Source organism: Oreochromis aureus, linkage group 17, assembly GCF_013358895.1.
Source record: "Oreochromis aureus strain Israel breed Guangdong linkage group 17, ZZ_aureus, whole genome shotgun sequence".
In the NCBI taxonomy this organism is placed as follows: domain Eukaryota; kingdom Metazoa; phylum Chordata; class Actinopteri; order Cichliformes; family Cichlidae; genus Oreochromis; species Oreochromis aureus.
Genome location: NC_052958.1, coordinates 5159669 through 5182926, shown reverse-complemented (window position 1 = coordinate 5182926; position 23258 = coordinate 5159669). Strand labels below are relative to the sequence as shown.

At 41.0% G+C, this 23258-nt stretch overlaps 1 protein-coding gene across 7 annotated transcripts in view; it reads right to left on the bottom strand.

The window, feature by feature from the left end:
- Positions 1-2274: 2274 nt before the first annotated feature.
- celsr1a (cadherin EGF LAG seven-pass G-type receptor 1a) overlaps positions 2275-23258 on the bottom strand; it is a 97915-nt gene continuing 76931 nt past the window's right edge. For 2 of the 7 annotated variants that reach the window (XM_039601140.1, XM_039601145.1), the window contains 21 exons: positions 23001-23184; positions 21692-21793; positions 20089-20183; positions 19733-19942; positions 19369-19552; positions 19130-19273; positions 18866-19049; positions 18561-18728; positions 18334-18460; positions 18037-18237; positions 13648-13822; positions 12966-13078; positions 12075-12154; positions 11839-11965; positions 11586-11711; positions 10113-10240; positions 7180-7280; positions 6931-7071; positions 5130-5396; positions 4687-5050; positions 2275-3887 (listed from right to left, as the gene is read on the bottom strand). In XM_039601140.1, coding sequence (XP_039457074.1) covers positions 3860-3887; positions 4687-5050; positions 5130-5396; positions 6931-7071; positions 7180-7280; positions 10113-10240; positions 11586-11711; positions 11839-11965; positions 12075-12154; positions 12966-13078; positions 13648-13822; positions 18037-18237; positions 18334-18460; positions 18561-18728; positions 18866-19049; positions 19130-19273; positions 19369-19552; positions 19733-19942; positions 20089-20183; positions 21692-21793; positions 23001-23184 — 3249 coding nt within the window. In that variant the 3' untranslated portion in view covers positions 2275-3859. Of the gene's footprint in view, positions 3921-4686; positions 5051-5129; positions 5397-6930; positions 7072-7179; positions 7281-10112; positions 10241-11585; positions 11712-11838; positions 11966-12074; positions 12155-12965; positions 13079-13647; positions 13823-18036; positions 18238-18333; positions 18461-18560; positions 18729-18865; positions 19050-19129; positions 19274-19368; positions 19553-19732; positions 19943-20088; positions 20184-21691; positions 21794-23000; positions 23185-23258 lie in introns of all 7 variants that reach the window. The other 5 variants (XM_039601143.1, XM_039601146.1, XM_039601141.1 and 2 more) reach the window with 5 other exon arrangements.

The following is a 23258-nucleotide window of genomic DNA, read 5'->3' as shown; positions in this document are numbered from 1 at the left end:
GCAAGGGTTTGTGTCACGGACTTGGCACAGCTGCCTGTTCACAGAGCCTGATGTGGCATCTGATCCTCAAAAACAAAAAACAAACAAACAAACAAAAAAGCCCTGCAAATATCTGTCACATGAGTCGGCTGAGGTTAGACATGCGAAGAAGACGGAGGGATTCCACACCTTACAGCTGTAATTCACTTAAGTCTCACATAGTTTAACCAAAAGCATCATTAACGGTCCTATCAGACTCAGTTCTTTGCTCTAAGTCTCCTAATCTTGTGGGGATAGCCATCAGCCTTGGAAAGCCAAAGCAGTGCATCTTTAGAGGAACCTAAAGGAGCCTAGTACAGGGCTTTACAGTAAAAGTCATTTATCAAGAACAGCTTGAGAACTAAGTATGAGTAAGTGGCCATTTTATTAAGTAAACCTGTTCAATCATGTGTTTACGTGAATATCTTGTTTGTTTGTGTTCAATTTATTTTGATCATGTAAACAATATAGAGAAGTTCATTTAGCAAAAAAAAAAAAGTAATGCTATACTAAAGCAAAATTACATTTCAATATCGCTTCACCTCTTCTGATTCAGTAACATATGGAAAAGGAGTGTGAATTAGTGCAAACTTATTAAATCCCACCGCTTCACCATAAATTATACGTTAATATTTATTCAGCTTCCTTACCGATATAATCTGCCGTAATAATAATGATGAGCTAATCACATGGCACCAACTCAATGGAGAACCTGCTGAAGTTCACTCTGATCATCGGAGTGGGGAAGAAAGTGGATTTCAGTGGCTATGAATGTGGCGTGGTTGTTGGTTTGTTTCAGAAACTGCTGATCTGTTGGGATTTTCCCCTCACACAACCATCTCTAGGGTTTACAGAGAATGCCCGAAAAGGAGGTCTGTCTCCTTTGTTGATGTCAGAGGAGAATGGATAGACTGCTTTGAGCTGAAAGGAAAGCAACAGTAACACAAACAGACTCATGCCAACTAAGGTACGCTGAAGAGCATCTCTGAACTCACAATCGTGCGTGGCCTCAAAACTTTTGGTCAATAGAAGATAACGATTGGATGTCTGTGAAGGTTCTCAGTCATCCAGGTCATCGTAGTCTAAGGAGCTTGGAAAGAAAGATCAGAAATCGCATGAGCCAAGGTGTGAAAACGGGTGTAGGTCACAATCAGCCAAGGTTTCGGATGAACCCACTGTGAAACCTAGCCCCACCCTATCATGTGATTTCCTGAGTTCAAATGGCCCAGGATGTGAGTGGGCGTTAAGGCGTCTGGGAAGGGATCTCAAAACTGGATTATAGATGGCAGACACTTGGTGAGGTAAGCCAACGCCTCTGTTCAAAGATGGTCGTTCACAGTGGACATAGATGGCTTCTTTGACTCCTCTTTCAAAACATCTATCTTCTCTGTCCAAAATGCTTTTTGACCCTAGAACTGAAGAAGCTTCTCGGATGAGAGGTGAAACGTCTTCAAGCAACTCAAAGAAGTCCAGACACTTTTCTTTCCAAGCTCCTTAGATAACGATTGGATAAACATTGCCTGGTCCGAATTGTCTCGATTTTTGCTGCAACAGAAATCGTCATAATTGGTATAAATATCATGAAAGCATGGATTCCTCCCACCTTGCATCAACAGTTTAGGCTGGTAATCATGGCATAATGGTGTGGGGGATATTTTCTGGCACTCTTTGGGCTCTTTAGCTCTCTGTAGTCCATCCTTTGACCACAGTGTACCCATTTTCTGATGGCTGCTTCCAGCAGGATAAGGCACCATGCCGCAAAGCTGAAATCATGTCAAACTGTTTTCTTGAACACAACGATGATCACACTGTACTTTGTTGGCCTCCACAGTCATCAGTTTTCAACCCAACAGAACACCTTTGGGATGTGGTGGAACAGGAGGTTGGCATCATGGATGTGTAGCCAAGAAATCTGCAGAAACTATGTGATGCTGTCATGTTAATATGGACTAAAACCTCTGAGGAATGTTGAATCTGTGCCAAGAATTAAAGCAGTTCTTTAAGTGAAAGGGAGCCCAACCTGGTACTAGCATGGTGCAACTAATAAAGTGGCCAGCAAGAATATATCATGTCACACAAATGTGTGTAAAACTGGGAGCTCAGACCTTAACCCTAAGTGTACAACTATGAAATGGGTAACTTCCAGTTTGTGTTAAACCACTAAACGTTGATGTTTCCACATTTGCTTGACTGGTTCACATGTTTGAACCAGCCATGCTCCCTTCCGTCGAACAGACACGCAAAGACACAACGCAATTTAAAAATCCATCATGTCATTGTTTTTTAATTTTACAGTCATACAATCATTTTTTTGTTTCTTTCCAGTGTCTCAAAACCATAAAAAATAAATATACATTATGTTACAAAACATTTCCAGTGTCTCAGATTATACAAAAACACACATCTTATCAACAGCATTGATTACATAAGGGCAAAAACACTGGGCGTGTACAGGATGTAAGGTACAAAGGCATTTAGTGACTGTACATTGTAAAAATGACCTTTTACTAGCTGCATAATGCTTCAGAGCTGCTGACATTTTCAGTTTTAACCCAGATTTGAAAACTTAGCGATTAATAGGCAGCATCAATTATGCAATTTCTGACCCACTCAGTCTGTTTCTTACTTTTACACTACAAAAGATCAACAAATGGCTTTTTAAAAAAAGATTCTGCACTAAAACCGAGTTAAACCAAACTGACGCCCAACTCTAATCTGCTTATTCACCAGATCTCATGACTTTGGTAACCAGGAGTGTGTCTTGCATTGGATAAACAGACTCGACAAACACTGGAAAACAAGGCTTCAGGTTCACAGTGCTCCAAATGCAAAGCTGAGTTTTCAGCAGAGGGGGGAATTCCTCTTCATTCCACATAATTAAAGTTCATTAAGACCGTACTCTTGTGTGTGTGCATGCACTCAAACACAACAGCAGCAGCCTGTGAATGCACCACCATAGAGTGGAAGCCCACTGCAGCGTTTTACAGTATTGTGTGAGCTTGTAAGGCCTCGGTGCAGGATGAAGGCACGCAGCGCAGATTTGTTGTTCTCTGACTGTTAAACCAGCACACGATGTGATTTCTGTTCTTTATTTTCACTACTGTGTTCTTGCTAAAACTGACATAGAAAATAGATCATTTCTTCTTCACTTTTTAAAATTATCTACATGTTACTTACACTCTAAATACACTGCACCGAGAGGCTGTGGAAGCCTTTCTTTAATTAAAACAAAAAAGAAGAGCACTTTGTGTTTCATAGCTCTGCCCAGCATGAACTGAAGCATGTGTGTGTGAGACATCTGAGGGACCTGCAGTCCTTGAAATCATTTTGGATTACAACTGTGACGGTACCAGCCTAAAGAGGTTCATGAACAGTGATTATTACATCTGACACTTTGCTAACTTCACCTAATGAAACAGAACATAATGATGTGCTCCTCGCCAACACTAGAGAAGAGCTTCATGTTAGGGCCCACAATGCATTCTGGGTGTCGTTCTTCATCTTCCGACTCTTCCTAATGATTTCCATTAGTGGTTTTGGCACACGTGGCTCAACCGTGTCTTCACACAGTCCAGCACAGCGTTCCCTTTGTTATTGCTCACATCTTTCCTTTACCTCTGCTTATTTTCTCATCTAAGGCAGTCCTAACGTCTGCGATTAATACTGCTCGCCAGAGAGAGGAAACATGACGGGAGCGGCGATGCTGACAGGATCAGGCTTGAGCGACGCTTCTTCTCTTCATCCACCCTTTAACACCTCTCCATCTTGCAACTTTTCCTTTCATGTTCCTCGACTCTTGGTCCCCTCAGCCCCGACCTGGCAGGTTGTTTAGCTCCTCCTCTCATAAAGGCAGGCTGGTCTGGGTTTGCCTAACAGGTCAGATCGAAGTCTCGTTACTGCCACTGTTAACAGAGGGGAACAAAAGGACAGGAGGGAGGGAGGGAGGGGGGTGCAAAGAGAAAGAAAAGAGGGGAACATGCAAGGTAAAAATGAGTGCAGGGATGCGGGAGGGTCCTCATGCAGCATTTAATCAGGATGGTCGCAGTATTTCATGCGCGAGTTAAAGGAATATAGTCATTAAGAGGATTGTTAACACATTTACAGTTTAAAAACCAGGATAGCTTTATCCCAGTTATACTGGACATAAGGGTGGCATCAGTTTTCTCAACTTACTCGCAACAACAAAGCCTTTATGATGCATGCATTATTGCATTAGTTGGCACTGTGATCAGCTTGATTGTTGCTCATTTAACTGTAAATAGCGCTTGCTTGCAAGGGTTTTAAACTTCTACGATCACTGTTAAACTGATTTTGAATCTTTTATTTGTGGACACAGGCTCAGGTGTACTGAGTGGCACCATTAATGAGACCTCCCAGTTTCACACACTTGAGCCATAAGGGTGCTCTGTAGAAAACTGCTCAACATCAATTTCTAGGGGGTTAGACAAAGTGCTCCACTTTTAAAAAGGCAGTCACAATAGGGCCACATTCGTTTGTGTAAAACTGTCATGGTAGCATCTCGGCAGTTTTGTAAAACTTGCAAGCGTCTACAGTGACGGGGAGTCTGCAGCAGCTTCCAGAAATCACACTGAAGTTTCCCCTGGAACTGCATGTATTAGTCACTACTGTTGCCATTAGTGCTAAAAACAAACAGTATTCTTTTCTTACTCTGAGTCTGACTCATTGCCTCCGTTGACCGTCCCCGACTTTAAGTGCATGGCAACTCCGCCATTTGTCTCCCGGTAGATACCCGCTGGCGGAATCTGAGGTCGTGGGGCGACAGGCGGTTTGATGGGGGAACCGCTCTCGTGGTTGCCGAGTCGGCTTCCTTCGTTGGAGGCCAGCGAAGGCGTCCGGGACGACGGGGTCATGATGTTGACGGAGGGAGGGGGTGGGGAGCTGGTGTTGTTGTTGTTGGGGGGAGGGGAGGTGATGGTGGGCGAGTTGTAGTCGCTCAGCTTCTCCCTCAGACGGTTCTTCATGTTCTTGTCGGTCAGCGGAGGAGGGTAGCTGATCTTGTTCTTCAAGATGCCTGAGTGAGACAGGTGATTTGTGTGAGCAAGCGTGACATAAAGTCGATTCAGATCTGCTCTAAACACTTCCCCCCTCACCTTTTCTCTGCTCTGGCTGGTGGTTGCTGTTAGGCTGACTGGCAGGCGCTGCGTCTTTCATACTGGTAGGAGTCTGTCTGTCTCTCTCCTGGAGAGCCTCCCTCTCTCTTTCACCAACGTGGTTGAGCTTGTTCTCTGGGTGCAGCTCCACGTTCACCTTGGTCTCCACCCTCAGCCTCTCTGTCCCACCTGGGTCCTCGCTGTCACTGGCTGTAATGGCATCTGTTGGCCAGTAAGGCTTCACGTGATTAGACACTGACTGCCCTGCTGAGAAGGGAAGAGAAAACTTCAATTTAATTCAGCATCATATGATAAAAAGTGTTCATTAGAGAAAAAAGATGATATCTTAAAGGTACAGTCGATCATTTTTTGATAATTTAATAGAAAGAAACAATGCTACGAGGGCATTCCCAAAAGTAAGGTCTCCTATTATTTTAGAAATACAAACAACCGTTTATTTTCCATAATATTTACCTCATTTTAAAGCTTGAAGACTTATTTATTTTTATACATAATCGCTATTTCGGTCGATGCATTTTTGTAAACGCTGTGGCAGTCATACCCTTGTAGGGTGGGTGATGAAGTTCCAACCAGTTTTGCAGGAGAGCGACAGTTTGAGTAAAGTCTGGACGCGCGGTGTCGTGGAGAATGCTTATGCCCTTGCTCAGCATTCCTCTACTCCGGTTCTGAAATGCCCTCCTGAGTTTTTCCCAGTATTTCACAGTACCTATCAGCATGTATTGTGTTCCCAACAGGCAGGAAGTCAACCAACAATACCCCCTTTTGGTCCCAAAACACAGTTGCGCACTGTGCGTAAGCATTCTCCACGACACCGCGCGTCCACAAGTTGCTCAAACTGTCGCTCTCCTGCAAAACTTTGGTTGGAACTTCATCACCCACCCACCCTGCAGTCCAGACTTCGCACCCAGTGAGTACGACCTGTTCCCAAAGTTGAAAGAACATTTGTCCGGTAGGTGATTCTGCAGCAGCGGCGAGCAGGTATGACATGGGCACTGCCACAGACTCTACAAAAATTTATAGACCGAAATGGCGATTATGTAGAAAAATAAACAAGTCTTTAAGCTTTAAAATGATGTAAATATTATGGAAAATAAATGGTTGTTTGTATTTCTAAAATAATAGGAGACCTTACTTTTGGGATTGCCCTCGTATAACAATGAAGAATGCTCATAAATATATATTATTAAAGTGAAAGCAAACTAATGAGTTCTCATAAAATGTCATAAAATACGCAAGCTTATTTGCGTCCAAGTTACATGTAGAGAGTTTCACAAGTGCCAGCTAACAGCAGCTAACAGAGGCTAAGAGGAGCTATCAGAGGCTAACAGCAGCGCTTACCAACAGAAAGTGCTCAAAAATCCTCAAAAACTCGCCTCAGTATCACTGTCATTGGACAAAAGTGAACTTCACTGATTTATATCAGACTCCTTTCACAAAGTTTCACAGTCTCGCTCAGAGTAAATAAATGTGGACACTTTTCACCCTGCATTGACAGCTGAGGTAAACAGCAGGCTTACTGACAGCCTACACAGTTACTTTGCTCTCTGAGTAAACTACAGATGTTTTTGAGGTGACGTATTACCGCAAAATATATAATTAACCATATCTAATTTTTATTTCCCAATTTATTGGGATTTATTATTCCCAATTATTTAATGTTGATATTATAATAGAACTCTGCTGACTGTAATCGGCAATCTACTAAATCTTCTGCAACCTGTAGTGGGGAGAATTTTACACGCTGTAACTTTAAGGCTTCTATTTAAACTTATGCATTTACCTTTTGGAGTGCTGTGAAGGGGTCTCTCGTTGTTCCACTTTGGCTTGACATCAATATCATCATCCTCGCTGTCGGAGGAGTGGGAGGAGGCATAGGAGGAGCTGTGTTCATCTACTGAAAGCTCGCTGTCTGAGTCAGAGTCTAATTGAAGAAATGATGGCGAGACAGACCAGTGAACAAATACAGTATATCAGTAAAATATACATGGAAATGAAACATTGGAAATGCAGTTCAATATAGAAAGCTTACCATCTCCTTTGGTGCCATTTCTATGGAACAGAGGTCCATCCAGGTCCGTGTGGCCTTTAGCTGTTCCTGAAGAGCCACTGGGCTTCTGACCAGACTCCTCCCTGGAAAAACCAAGGACGGCACAGGCAGGCAAGAGAGAAACAGGAGCAGATGAATAGAGGTGTAGATTTAGAGGAGACACAGAGGGGAAGTACATCATTGCTGGAAGTTAATTCAAGCCCCAACTTGTGGTTTTACACAACTGATGTTTAACAGCTGATACAGCAGACATCTCTCATTACAAAACATCTGGTACTGTTGATTGCCTTCACACAGACACAGCGAATATCACATTTAGTTTGTGTGTGCTCTTGTTTGTTTAATGTCAGAAAGTCCCAGCTTGATCATTAATACTGAAAAAAATCTAATACAGGTTTACCTTCTCTTCATCAGTTACTGGTCGTGGTATAATTATTGCAAGAATTCAGAATTTTAGCATGTCTAGGAATCATTTAATGGATCAAAATGACAAATGGGTTACGTTTTTCTCTCCTCTCCTGTCCTCTCTGTCTGAAGCCGTTTATTCCAGGTTGGAATGAGAACTTGGCTGGAGGGCAAAAACTGCTACTAGAGACTCTGACCTGTCTGATGGCTGATCTAAGAGAAGCTTCTGGAAGCAGCTGAAGACGTGCCAACAGCTCCAGGGAAGAGATATGCATGTCTACATTACATTCCTACCTCAACAGGTACAATCCCATCACCCCTTCGTTATTGCTTTTTTCTTTCCACATCTCTACCTTATTTTTTATCCTCTTCCTCTCTTTATATTTTCCCCACTTTTTGCTCTCTTATCTGCTTCTTTCTACGCCTTACCTACAGACAGCTCGCACATTTCTTCTCCCCCCCCAGCGTTACTACTCTTATTGACCTTAGAGTCAGCTCTTATTACCCAGATGACAGCTTTACGGGCTAGGCGTACAGTCAGACCAAAGTGTGATACTGTAAAGCACTTAAAAACACCAGGTATATGAAACACAAGCCTACTTTAATGAAAGCATGTCAGTGAACACTGAACAGATACAGCTTGTAGAAGAGGGGTGATTAGCTTAAGATGACAAACATCTATATTTTGGCGCAGATTCATCTTTCAATGTCAACTTTTATAGATATATCAAGAACACACCTGTCACACAGTCAGACTTAGCTTTACTGATTTAGCTGTACTGCTCAAGATTTTTCAAACATGCTATCAGTCTGTAGCTAGCTTGGACCAAAAAGCTATATATTTATTATTGTATTGTATTAATGTTATGTCTTTAGTAAGTTCAGTTTGAAGTCCAATAATTTCCAGCAAATTTCAACTGCAGAACATTGCAATAACGCATGTATTTAGTTGCAACATTATGAGAAATACCAAGCTAAAATTTTACTAGCTAAAACCGTGTTACTTTAGCAACATATGTAAAACTAATTTGCAAGAACACTGTGACTGTTAAATTTTGAGATTAAATTTCATTCAAATTTTTCCCTTAAATTATAATAATCTGAGTTGATTTCAGTTTGAATTTCAGTCTTTATCATCTTATACAAACATGTTCTCACTCCCAAAGCGCTAGGTGACAAATCTTCGGTATATTACGCTTCCGGGCACCCAACATGTCCCCATATTACAAGACTGGAAAAATGACGAAACATGAGAACCGTCTGGAATGAATCTACACATGTATGTTTTACTTAAATCGTTATGTAAAACACTATCTGACGTCATTAAAGTGGTGGTTAAGGTAGGGATAAGGTTAGGGATAGGGCTGGAATACATGGCTGGAACAACTATTACCATGGGACCGTCGTTCTACTGGATTTCATCCACAATCTGGCGCATAGCATAGGAACGCGGAAGGTCGCCTTTTGCATTCTCATGGAAATCAACAAATCGTCGGTATATTACGCCTCAGGAGTGAGAATGGGCTCCTTATACATAAACTCTAAAGTACATAGACTCTGTCTGCTCTGTGCTAAAAACTAGGTTTACAATAGAAAAGAAAGCTTTACACATTTTGGTAGCACCTACAGTGGTGTGAAAAAAGATTTATGTCTAATTTTTGGCATATTTGTCATGCTTATGTCTTAGATCAAACAAATTTTAATATCAGACAAAGACAACTCGAGTAAATACAAAATGCAGTTTTTAAATCATCATTTCTTTTATTAGGTTTGGCTTAATTCCCTTAATAAATCCACTCATCATTTGAAAACTGCATTTTTAATTTACTCGAGTTAGAAAGGAAGCAAATACTTTTTCACGACACTGAGGCTAAAACTAATGCTTTGCAAAACAATTCTACCTAATGCTACAACCGCCATCATGAAAGTTGTAATGTTTCATTCCATTTTTGTTAAAAGCACAAGAAAATCATCTGAATGTTCAACACTTTTAAATCTGTCACCATGAAATTACTGCATTTGCTGCTAAAGCAATAAACATATATAGCATAAGTTTACTGTACTATAGAAAATGTACCACATCAAATCTCACATAAGCAATAGTAGAATCTAAATCATCTCATATAATAACACAGCAATATGGAGTAATATATGTCTGTTTGTGTGCATTTAGTTTTTTGCAAACAGGCCATGCGCCATGCATTGGCAAATGTCAGTATGATTCTCATGCAGAAGGTGCCAATATGTGGCAGAATGCATATGGTGTAAGAAACAAGATACCTTTGGAGAATAAGGGTGGACAGGGCGTGTGTATACTTATGCAGCGCGCGCGCGCGTGTGTGTGTGTGTGTGTGTGTGTGTGATGCAGTAAGGTGTGTTAGTCAGCGTGAGACTTCTGCATCTCAGACATGCAAAAAGGGCACCAAAGAAAGAAATTTGAAAGGAATGCCAAGACACGCTCATCACACAGCAGAGTGCAAGCAGCCATGCAGTCAGTCAGCGTGTTGTACCTGAGTGTGTAAGCCAGGTAGCTACTGCGGCTCTTGGCTGACCTGTCCAGTGAGACGGTAGACTCGCCAATGCCTGAACGGTACACTGCGCCATCCTCTGTGTACATGTTGTTGCAGTTGAGAGAGCGCTGAAGATGGAGGAATAACAAAGGTTATATTTTAAACAAGAGCTATGTGACCGAAAAGCAAATTAAACAAAAGAGAATATAAAGAAATAAGAAACAATGTTGAATAACTTGATGAAATCTTAAAGATACATATTTAAATGTATCAATATATATGTATAGGGATGGGGATTGAGAAGAATTCAGCGATTCCATTATATGATATCACTTATCGATCCTCATTGGCCACGTTTTGAGTGGAACCACCATTGCTAAGGAGCAATAAAGAAATTACATTCATTCAAATGAAATGCATGCTGTGGGTCAAATGTTTGTGAATGTTTGTTGACGTATTTCACCTCTTTGTTGGAGTCATTACTTAAAAAAGTAATTATTACACATATTACACAGAACACTTTTCCTAAAAGTCATGTGGTACGTTACTTAGTTTCTCCCAGGAAAAAGTAATTTGTTATACTACTTGTTACATTACTTTCATGTTAGTCTGTATAATAGCTGAAACATAGTCTCATATAAATCTGAGGCTACAGCTGCACACACCAACACAAATCCCTAATGAGGACACACATCTCTAATAAAAAGCTGACTGCACAAAGCCAAGATGTAAACCAGCACAAAAGAGTGATCTCCATAGTGATACTGCTTTAGAAACGTGAACAGGCAGAAAGGGAGCAGCCTGACTGTTCATCTCATTGTTACCTGTTGAAGTTAAGGGTCTGGCTGCTGGGGTCGAGATTCACTCAGCTTTCACTCTAAGTTCTTGGCTAGCTTAGCATCAGCATGCTGTCTTGGCAGATGATTACAAAGAACTGAAGTTGTGTTAGCAGCATTATGCGGTTGTTTCTGTCCTGGATGCAGTTTTCCACTTTACCATTTATCTCGTCCTTTAGTGCAACAAAAATAAAAGAAATGTCCACATCCACGCTCTAGACCAGGGGTGTCCAACTCCAGGCCTGGAGGGCCGGTGTCCTGCAGGTTTTAGACGTGTCCTTGATCCTACACAGTTGATTCAAATGGCTAAATTACCTCCTCAACATGTCTTGAAGTTCTCCAGAGGCCTGGTTATGAACTAATCATTTGATTCAGGTGTGTTGACCCAGGGTGAGATCTAAAACCTGCAGGACACCGGCCCTTGAGGCCTGGAGTTGGATCCCCCAGCTCTATACTATGTTGCTTTTTTCCTCCTCTGACACCTGAACTGAAATCAGCTGATTGTAGTGTGAGTGCAACTGATGAGTGCGATCAGTAGGCAGGCATACTAACTGCAAACTGGTTTTCCACAAGAACCGGGTCTTGATTCCCATCCCTACTATATGCATGTATATAAAGTATATGTTTGTTCACTTACTGTTAGCAAAGAGCCCCTTGTGGTGCTGGACTCGTCTTGTATGCTCTTCTTTCCTTTGAAGATGTTCTTGAGGTTTTTCCTCACCTCTTTGTTGACGACCACGTGGAACAAGAAAATGAAGACTCCCTGAAAAAAAAGCAGAAGAACGTATGTATGTATTGCTGAGGAGAGTAAATAATCAAATGTGAATTGTTTTCTAAAGTGTGTGTGGATTATCTGTGCATCCAGAGCTCAGTGTGGGGTTAGCAGATACCTGCAAGCAGCTGAAGACAGCGAACAGGTAATGGAAAGTCATTACATCGCTGTTGACTGCCATTAGACCGAGCAGCCAGGTGGCACTGATGAGCACCAGGAGGAGGAAGGCCATACGTAGGGCAGGACTGCATTGGGAAACATAAATGTTTTAATAATAGTATAAAAAGCCAAACTCAAGGTAGCAACTGGATCCTTTGATGTATGTAAAATGGCTAATGTGATGTGGGAACCTACATAGCTCCTGACTTCTCTACAGCCTTCTGTCTCCGACCACAGGAAGCCTTGGCAGCGAGGACAAAGATCACTATGTTCACCTGAAAGGTAAGAGGAAAATATGGAGAATTTTAACTAATATGAATATAAATAAATAAATATATGAAAAGTTTTTTTTACTCAACTGCTGATTGAGACATAATTAGCGTCTTTTATTATTAACCCTTTAAGGCCTACCATAGAACCAAGCCCGCCAGAGCTTATCTTTATATCTTTACATGCTGTAGTGCCATTCTGGGGAGCATTTCAAGTTGCTATACATCAACCCAACCGTTATAGCCCAAATTTTAATATTATGTATGCATTAAGTCCATAGTAACTACATAAATTACAAAAAAGTGCAATAAACTAAAAAAAATTGAAAAAAAATTTTTTTTTTACATATATTTTTAGTTAGAGAAATTTAAGAGGTTTATCCCTCAAAACTGTAAATACAAAAAAGTTGCACAAAATAGTTTCCAGCCACAGGAAATTTATTTTGAGTGTCTTCATAGTTTTAGTTTTGAGATACACCAATTTTTATGTATGTAAACATGACTTTAAAAAACACCAGTATAGGTTTTTAAGGTTCTGAAGGAAAAAAACAACTACATTTGCCGCGAAAATTATGTCACTTCCGGTTTCGGACAGGTAATGGCGGACATGCGATAGTTCGCGCTGACGTCTATTCCAACGTAGGAAGTGATATGAACAGCTGATCGGATCGGCAAAGCGTGTTTCTGGAATATATGTGGAAGGAAACCGTGACCTAGGACAAACTGATGGTATAAGATGTAAGTACAACTCCTCCGGTTTGATATGCAAAACGGCGCGTCCCCGCTCTTAAAGGGTTAAAAGAGATATTGCACATACCAGGACGACTACAAAGATGGGCCCCGCAAAGCTCCAGATGAGTGTGTCATGGACAGAAAGCCAACAAAAATCTGGGTTTCCATAACCCTGAGGATCGAGGCCAACTGCCAAACCTACACACAAACACAATGAAAACACAGGGGAGAAATAACAGTTTGATCAAATCAGTCTGACTTTATATTATTAAAATATTTTGGATTCTTTTTTCCAGTTACACATCATAATCGCTCACTAATTTTGTCACATTTGGACCTCCGTATGTATTTTATATCTCTATTTACCGCTTCCAAAAACATAATCTTAGCATCCAGTGCTGATGAAATCACTACATCACACAGCATCTGGTAACTGTTTAACAAATTTTATAAAAGTGATACAAGAGTAGCACTAAAAGGAGGAATCAGACAGAAGGAAAACAAGTAAACATGACACAAATTGTTTGTTTAAATTATATATAAATCATATTTTACGCGCTTCTTTTTTTCTCATTTTGACACACTGTGAGCATCTAAGTAACAACCATCTCCTTTTCATTGTTTCTTCTGCTGTCTTGTTCAGCGATCTTCCCACGGGGATCATAGCCTTTTCAGAAAAGACGAGTCATGACACGAGTCTCCCGACAATCTGCCATCTCCTATCGCACTGTTTCTTGTCCTGCTGAACGTGTGTGAGTGTAACTCACCAGTGATGATAGCCGGTATGCCCCAGCCCATGGCGTAGTAGAACCTCATGTGACCGTAGTTGATGTTCCGCAGCTCAGTCAGCATGCGGTAGATATGCAGCCCCTCCACGAACATCCAGGCAAAGGTGCACATGTAGAAGTAATGGAGGAGGATGGCGATCACGGTGCACACAAACTGCGAATTTATAGGACGGGAGAAAAGAAGAGAGCGCCAGATTTTTAGGTACAGCACAGTATCGGTCACTTTGGTTCAGCAGTACCATTAAATCTATCTATCTATCTGTGCAGTGGTGTAGGAATCATCCAACCTTTCAAAATAAGACAATTTTCTGTTTGTTCATCTTTGGATATTCAGCAGACAACCGGGAAATAAACCATCCGCCTCCAGGAAACTCTGAATTGAATTTTTGAATATTTTTTTAAAATCTTGAAAGCCTTGTCAATAAACTATTCAATTTGTCAAAAAAAGCGATAAATTCGTGAACTGACAGTAAACGTTTTTATGTCACAACTTCTTTACGTAACACGGCAATGATTCAAACTGTCCCTACATTCCTGTATCTCCCCTCCTCCTGTTTTGTGCTGTCTGGTGCTCCAGTAGAAGAATGGTGTGTGTCAGTGAATGCTGAGATAGGGTGTATTTTACTAATGTTTTGTATTGCTGTGGAGATCAGAGAAGAAGAGGGAGAAACTACTTTGACAGCGTTATAAATCATCCCCGGAGATGCCCCTGGGCACACACCGACAGCATTCCACTGCTCTGATGCACGTTTACCTACACACACCTAAACTTTGCACGCACACTAGCAAGCGCTTACCAAATCAAAGAGATGCAAAAAATAAATAAACCCCAAAGAGATTAAACTTTCTCTTTTAAGCATCTCCTTGCAGACTTGGCTTCCACTCCACAAAACAATACTCCATAAAGATAACGCAGCATGTGCTTTTACCACCTCATCCCAGTCAAAACACGGTGAGTCAGAACATTTGTACAAGACTAAAGACAAAACTCCCACAACTCATCTGGCGCCTGTAAACTTACTTGCTTCCCTTTTGCTGTGTTGCATGTGCACATTTGTACTTTATGGTAACTGCAGTTGAGAAAAGGGCAGTTAGAGATGAATACTGATACTTGAGCTGGTTCTGTCAGTCAAATCCAACTGTAAGCTCAGCAGTACATATGTGTGCATGTGTTTATTTTGACATCTGCAGATATTCTTTTCTTTTAGATTTATAGTAGGTTTATCGAAATGTGAAGGGGCTGCTGAATCACTCGTTGTGGGATTCATTTATGGGACCTAACCTTGAAATACGAGGCTGATTTGACATCTTCTGTCATGTGAATGATGAGGTGTGAGATAGTCGTAAATAAAGCACAACCACCAGGACTTTGCCTATTGAACAGGCTTCGCTTTCATCCCCGATTCATTACCACTGCAAGTACTCTTCAGAAGCACATGTATATCTGTTTGACAGCTGGGGGTGGTAGTTACAACCCTCCATGGAGTTACAGGACTGACAGTGCATCTCCCGATGCCTTGGGTTAAAACATCTGGTTTAACCAGACTACGTAAAGCTGACTCATTCACCTATAACATGTTGTACTTACAAGGGTTAAGCTTTAAGGTGCTAGTTGTCCTTTTGAGCTGCTACTTATAGGCTGAGCTAGGATCGCTGTGTTTCAGGTTGTTACACAAACCAGCACACAGAGATAAGTATGGCAATGATCTTCTCTAACTCTGGCTAAAGGGCAAAAAAGTACACCTTTAAATGTATCCTTATATCTCCCTTTTTAAACCTCATTTCTTCTACTTGTCAATTAAGAGATTAATGGTGTTGTCTGTACCACAGACATTTGAGATTTTTATCAAGTAAAAACTAAAGCTGTTTTGGGAAAACCCTTGCCAGGACCTACCACCCTGAGGCCAGCTTTTAGAGACAGGTACCAGTCACAGCACGTCTCCACTACTGGCCCACAGAGGTTTGTGTATGTGTGTGTCAGCAGACTTCAAAGATATCCCATGCCTTTTGATCCTTTACTGTATGTATATGGAACTGAGAGTAGTTACCAGCCATATCAGTGACTAACAAAGGCTTTAAACTCAATTAAGGTAGACTACATCCTCACATAACATTTATCCAGGAATGGCAGCTCACTAACATGAACTTACACGAGGTTATATTGAAAAGCAGTTTGGTAAATAGCACATTCCTGACTATTACAGTCATTAGTCGACAATCACAACACCTAATCTGTCACATAAAGAAAGACTCTCAGGTAGGTCTTGGCCCATTAAGTCTTGTAATGCTCTTGTCAACCCAGCGTTAGAGGGCTGCCTGCAGGAAAAACAAATACGGTAGGCTTCATGGAAGCTCTGATACACTAATAAAGTAAACACCAGAGAGAATGCTCTTTATCCCGCATCTCAGATGCCCACACCACTCATGTTTGCAGCACATGACTTCATGGTCTGGTTTTTAGATCATGTGCATGTGTACTCTATCTTGCTTCACATGGTAACATATAGAATTTAATCATGGTGTAATTTCTCCACCAGTAGTTTCTTATTATTTATCGATCTTTCATAATGGAAACAACAATTAACTAAATAAAAGAGAAATGAGCCAGATTCAGAGTGTCAAGAGTCTAATCCTAGAAATATTCCTACTGTGTGTCAACCAACCCACCTTTCTAGGGAATACTTCAGTATTCCCTAGAAAGGTGGGTTGTGCAGTTTCTTCCTTTAAGTTGTTAAATTGCAGCTGTGTATTTGGGGATGCTGTCTGCCAAATCCTGCACTTATGAAGGGAATCTGTAAAGAAATTACACGCATGGTTTGTTGGCTTTGTAACTGATCGTGCAGCTGCTGTGATGGGCTGTAGAGAGGAGCAGCCACACTCCTGAGTGAAAAGATCAGTTCTAATCTGACAGTGCATCATTCACAAGCTAGAACCTGCAGTCCAGCATGCTGTAAAACACTACACAAAGACATTTTCAAATATGTATTAACTCTTAATCTCAAAGGTTTGCTACTGATCAAAGATTTCCAGATGTGGGTAACAGAGGGCAATGCAGATGACGCTCTGCAGGAAAGAAGAAAAAGCCCATGATCAAAGCAGATTGTGATCTTAGGAATATAGAGGAATGTTTGTTAATTTATATAGCAATGGTATTTTGAGATTATTTCATATTAAATATATGCTCATTTAAGATGCTATCTTGTCAAAAGGTGTCACTACAGCAAACAGCTCCACATGTTCAGTTGTGTTACACTGGATCCCGTTCATGACGCAACCTCGTAGGGGATTTGAATCTACAGCTGGAACTAAACCAGCCTACATGGAGCCACACCATTACATACTGCAGTTAAATGGAACAGCTGCCCAAAAAATGCTAAATACCAGACAGATTGAATTCTTGTACGTTAATATCTTTGTATTTCTTGAATAAATCAAATATGTCTGAAGAGGAAAATATGAATCTGAGAATACTGCACACATTAATTTACCTTATTTTTAAATTCTCAACTGTTTTAGTTGAAGTCATGGATTCATGCAAAATCCAGGTCAACTTCAGCAAGAATTCTGTGGCAGAGATCATCTTTTACCAAAATTCTTAAGCAGAGCTAGCCCATAACAGCTTTTTACCTTAATAACAACAAACAAACACTTTACTAGCTTAAAAAAAAGATGGCTAACAGGAGGATGCATACACTGTGACAAAATGTGAATGTGATCTACAAACAGTTTGTGTAGCTAGCTAAAAGTCAATGTTTTAGATGGCTAGCTAAGAGCTAAAAGTTAGCTAAAAGTGATCGATAATAATAATGTTACTATCATGATCGTAGCACATGTATGCACAAACACCATCACACATACAGCAATGAAATATCATCTATGTGTTTTCGAAAGTCTTTTGATTTTCATATGTATCGTCCACCAATGTTATGTCTTTTGTTTGCGTTTGATTCACATTTCATGTTCAAAGTACGTCGTTCTTACGCAATTTAACGGTCACCAACATTTATATTGTTGGACTCACCGCTTAGTAATGAATGAAGAATTTGAAAAACTGCTGCTAGTCAATAACTTTTCAATAGTAAGCCAACAGTAAATGATAATTATAACTAGTTATCCAAATATTTAATAAACACTGCTAGCTAAAATGTTCACCTCTAAGAAACTGAAGTACTACAAACCCGGCTGAGCTACTAGAATCTAATCATTGTCATAATTCGCTTAAATTAGAGGAAAAATTGTTGTTGATGAAGAAATATTCATATGACACAGGAAGCTCATAGACAGAGCTACAGGACATCTGACAAAGAAGGCTGGGAATAACCGTGCAGGACAAAAAACATTTTGCAGGTAAAAGAAAAATGAACCTACCACATTGTCAGTCTGGTTGATGCCCAGGAGGAAGACAAGCTCAGAGAAGAAGAGCGCTGCCACCAGGTTCCTGTGGATGGCGTGGAGGTTGGTACGGAGCCTGCGCAAGAGGCACAGCAGGATGAAGGTGATCAGGAGGAGAAACAGGGACACGGAGACTGTGGTGTACGTGACGATCTTCAGAGGCAGGACATCGCCGTGCTGTGGAGAGCAGTTCCAAGACAGCGAGTTGGTAATCAGTAACAACAACTAGGTGTTTTAAAACGAAGCTGAAATGAGATACGTTTTAAGCGCTACCTCTCTTTTGGAAATGTCCATCAACACAGCAAAACTGGTCATGTGGTTACACTGACAGCTAATGTGGGTGTTGTTCCTGTTGAGCACCTCGCAGCCTTTAGAGGACCAGCCGCCTGTGCCTCCGCTCCTAAACACGAACACAAGCACAGGAGAGACCAGTAATGTATACACTTAAAGCCGTGTGAAAACAATGCATTTAACTACAATGTATTTCAAATTTAACTCACCCGACTGAGTGGTCCCAGAACACGCAGACGGGTTTGGTTCGCTCCTCTGTCTCCAGCAGGGTGTACTCCAAGATGACAGGGGGGTCCAGGACGGTAGGAAGAGGCTCACCTTCACTGTGGATCGTGGCGCTCACGATGGCTGTGTTGATCACCGGACGGTTGGGGACTCTGGAAATACACATTGTACACTAACATTCGCATAAAGTTTTCTCTGCACCTTCTGGTGTTCACCACTTGTTAGTTCTGAGCAAGAAGTTAAGCACAATAGCAGTAGATGGCTTTCACAGAGTTCAGCCATAGTTTACCTCAGACTCCTGCGGTCTGCGTCGTATCTTTCTGGAAGGAGCTTTCCCAGCGACTTGTACACTATCACCACAGCAACAGGCAGAGGGGCAGGTGGCTCGAGATGGCGGCGTTTCCTATCTGAAACTGTGTGCCCCTCCTCTAGGACAGCTTCTGTGTGAGCTGGAGGGGCAGGAGTGGGCTCTGCTGATGTCAGAAAGAAAGAAGATGAAGCTTTAAAAGCAGAAAAAAATTTGATTGAGGTCTGATTGAGGCATCGTTCCCACCTTTGTTTCTCTGAGCACCGATATTGAACTGTGGGAAGCGGACAGAAGACCCGAGCTCTTTGGGGTAGGCCTCCTGGATTTCCCGGAAGCGAGGAAATGTTGCCCTCTCTGGGTTCAACACATCCAAGTAGTCCACGGTTAGAACTGAAATAAACAGGAGGAGACACAGTAAAGACTTGTGTTATCATTTTTGTTTTCCTGCAGCTGAAGCACAATTCAATTATAGTTTGGAGACTCACTCATGTTTTCAGTGACGATGGTGAAGGGCTTCAGGTAGGTTTTCCGGACATTCTGTGCCAGCGTGCTCGCGTAGTCCTCAAAGTTGCGGAGCAAATGTGCGGTCCCGCTCTCTGTCCTTTGGATTTGGTCCCAGTGGTCCTTGGTGTTGGGATCCAGTATGGCGCTACCTGCTCGCACCAAGTTCTGGAAAAAACACAAATTGCCAAGTTACGATTGGAAAAGGAATTTATATATACAAATAAAAGCAGCAATGGATAAAGTTGTTCACCCAGTGAGCATCAACCAGTGGAGGGCAGCATGCCACCAATGTTCCCAGTGCTCACATCATATGTATTTTTATAATAATTAAGTGCATAAGGCTACCTCATTAAACTCTGCATCCTTCATGGCGGTGAGATCAAACCCGGCCTGGCGGCTTTCGTACTGCAGAACATAATTCAGAAGCTGGGCGGCCATCTTCACGTCATTGCCGTAGTAATGTGACGTGTTGTTGGTGGCGCTTTGAAGCAAACGCACAATGGTCTTGGAGCGTTCGCTGTCCATCCTTGAACTGTTGCGGCGGAGATCGTCATTCTAGAAGAAGAGAGTGGAGGATGCAAAGAGAGGGAGAACGGGCAGGTCAAGGTAGGGAAAAGCTCCTCGGGTTTGACGAAACGTCACAGGTTCAGTCTGATAAAAGCCTCTGTCTGCTTTCATGCTCATTTCTGTCTTTTATTCACCAGTTTTTTCAGATGTGTGAAGGCGACGGTGGTGCAGTTGAAGAGCTCAGGTGCCAGCCAGCCCTTCTCATCACTGCAGTGGCGGATGGCAGTGCCTGGAAAAGAACAAATAACATAAAAAACAGAGGACACGGAAATCATTTTCCTCACAACTGTTTCCAAGACATGAAGAGAGAAGAAAACACTGTGAGGAAATTCTATAGCATTAAAATTTTACATGTGTCCAGTTACATAATTACAGATTTTGCATTGAGGTATAAATTTGCAAAAAGGTCCAAAAAATGTAAGTGCTATGATGTCAGAACATTTGACTGTTTTACTATGATCACATATTTTCTCGCATACTTTAGAGATTTATGTTTTATTACGTGTTTGTCTATGTATGTTTTTAAATAATTTATTTATTATCTTAACTACTTAACAACCTTTTATTGTTGCCTCAAACAGTTTTATTATCTTAAAATACTTTTGTTTCACATGAAATTAGATATGAACCAGTAAATGCATCAAAGGTAATATTAAAAAGTCATAGACATTATTGAATGTATAAAATGTTGCATAAAAAACTATTTTCATGATATATAGTTATATAATTATATAGTCCTGTCTTGTTTTTTTCATTTTGTATTTAATTATTCAATATTTGTTTCTAATTTTAATTTGTTTGTATCTTTTAATAGATTAGCTGGAAACAACTATTTGTCATAGTAACCAATCAGACAACAGGGACAAACTGACTTCACAATAGACTTTGAATGACAGCCTCCTCACTTATATGAAGAATAAATAAAATGTTACAACATGTTAAAATAAAATGAAATTTTAAAAAAAATGGGGAAAACAAACATAGCAACACAATGGGAAAATTATACAGAAAATATACATTTAAAATGTCACACTTTATATATTTTAAATAATTTAAAACACATTAATGTTCACAACTAATTATAACATTCATTTTTAAACAGCAAATTTTCAGAAATTTATTTCTTTGTTATTTTTAGATTTTGTCAGTTAAGAAAGATTTGACTGGGCTAGTAAGTAGTAGTAAGTACTAACAGTAGTATAGTAAGGATACAAATTTTTAAAAAGGCACATCGTGCACAACAAAAAACTCAAATCAGATCGTGATCAGAACTGTTCTGAAGATGTGCTTAAATGTAAAACTACACCAAGTTTTTACAGTCAGGTGGTGTTTGGGAAAGTCTGACCGTTGTAAAGGGAGAAATGCCTGCCACTTGGAGCTAAAGGAGGGCACCGAGCAATGCTCACAAATAAATTCCCTATTGAGTGCTGGGAGACAACAAAAAGGGCACCATGGTGACTGCAGTTACCAAGGGAGTAACCAGGAAAGAGGCAACGTTTTACTGGGACAGGCCAGTGACCTCCACTCTTGAGCTCACCTTTCTCATACACAAAGTGAGCAAGAGGAATGGTATCGCCGCCAGCTCTTAATGTACCTGACGTACCTTTACACACAAACCTCTACATGATTGGCTGGTTAAAAAGCTCCTCTGGATTCATGAACCAATCAGGGTGCTTTATTGCTGTGTTGTTAAGCCTTGGAGAGTAAAAGAGAGAGTGTGCTGTTAAAAGTACTCACCAAAAGATCCTTCGGGACATTTCATAGCAGCAGGGCGTCCAAATTTTGTCTTGGGCCACCAGATGCCAGAATCAAAGGCCTTTGGGCAGCCCTCATACACCACTGTGGACAGGAGGGTAAGGCTTAAAAACAGTCTTAAAACACAGTAATTACTTTTTGCATTGCACGTGGCATGATGCTTAAACTGGGCCTGCTAAAAACAAATGACAAACTGAGGTTCAATCAGCTAAAAAACAAAATAAAACAAAAAAAGCATCTATTTAAAAGGCAAACGTCCGCCATTTTTCCACTTTTAAATGCGACCCGGCTGATCCGTTTTAACGACCTTATAAAACAGCCAGACAGAAAAACACACAGAAATTCAACCAAATTAATCCTGCAGAGCTGTTGCACAAGCTGCAAGACATAATTCATGTCAGCGTATTTGACAGCCAGGACAAACCAGATTTGGACCTGCAAGCTTGCACAAGCTATGATACATAACTTAGCCAGTGTGCTTATTCCAAGCTTCTCCATTCAATACAATAAGAATAATTAAAACAGGGACTGGTTGAAGGTCATTTCTTTGAAACCACATTAACTGTGAAACTGTGTTTAGTCCAGAACAGACATGCAGGCATGAGGTCTATCAAAGGTAGCTACATCTTAGTGAGTGATATGAATCTGAAAAAACGCACTAAATCCACTCCAACATTTTGGCTAAACAACAATACTCGGACAATAGATTAGGGTTTCATGTCCTTTAAAAGTCCAAGCACGTTCTCAGCCTCCAAAAGGCTTCCTATTAGGTCAAACAGTAAGCACACTGACATTCATTTTCTGGTGGGGGACTCTGTGGCTTTGTCTTCTGTTCATCTCTACTGTATTGTGTGTGTGCAGTCCCGGAGCCAAGTTAGCCACTGAGCCAGACTTGCCTCTTCTGCTTGACTGGGTGGTGACAAAGATGCAAAGTTAGCTTGACTACAGCACCAGCAGATGTGAGCGACACCATTTGTCTCTTTTTGACGCTTTGTTGAAGGATCCGGACCCAGTTTGTGAACCGAGAACAGCTAGAGTTAGAATGCACACGACTTTTGAAACGACCTTTTATTACTGTCACCTTTAGTTATTCTGATCTGACCTTCATGGCGTCCCTTTTCATACACAGTTAATTATTCATGGGCTTCTATGGGACTCAATAAATGTCTATCTATATTGTATCCTGAATTATTAATTTTTAATCCTTATTCACAGAAGTTGAAGTGTACTCTTTTATAAAAGCTAATTAATCAATGATATTGCTACCTTCTCAAATATTTCTTTCACATACCTTCGCATCCAGTGGGAGTGACTTCAGCGAAGGGATTATCGCACTGGTTGCACTGGCGACCGATAACTCCTCCCTTGCAGGGACACTGTCCAGTGACGGGGTCGCAGGTTCGAGACTCAGAGCCCATAGGGAAACAGTCGCAGGGGTAACAAGCGTCCTCTCCCTCTGGACGATAGTGATTATCCTGCAGGAAGTTTGGGAGAAAAGACACACATCACTGAGCAGGAAGGAGATTTTGAGACTTTGAATTTTACATGA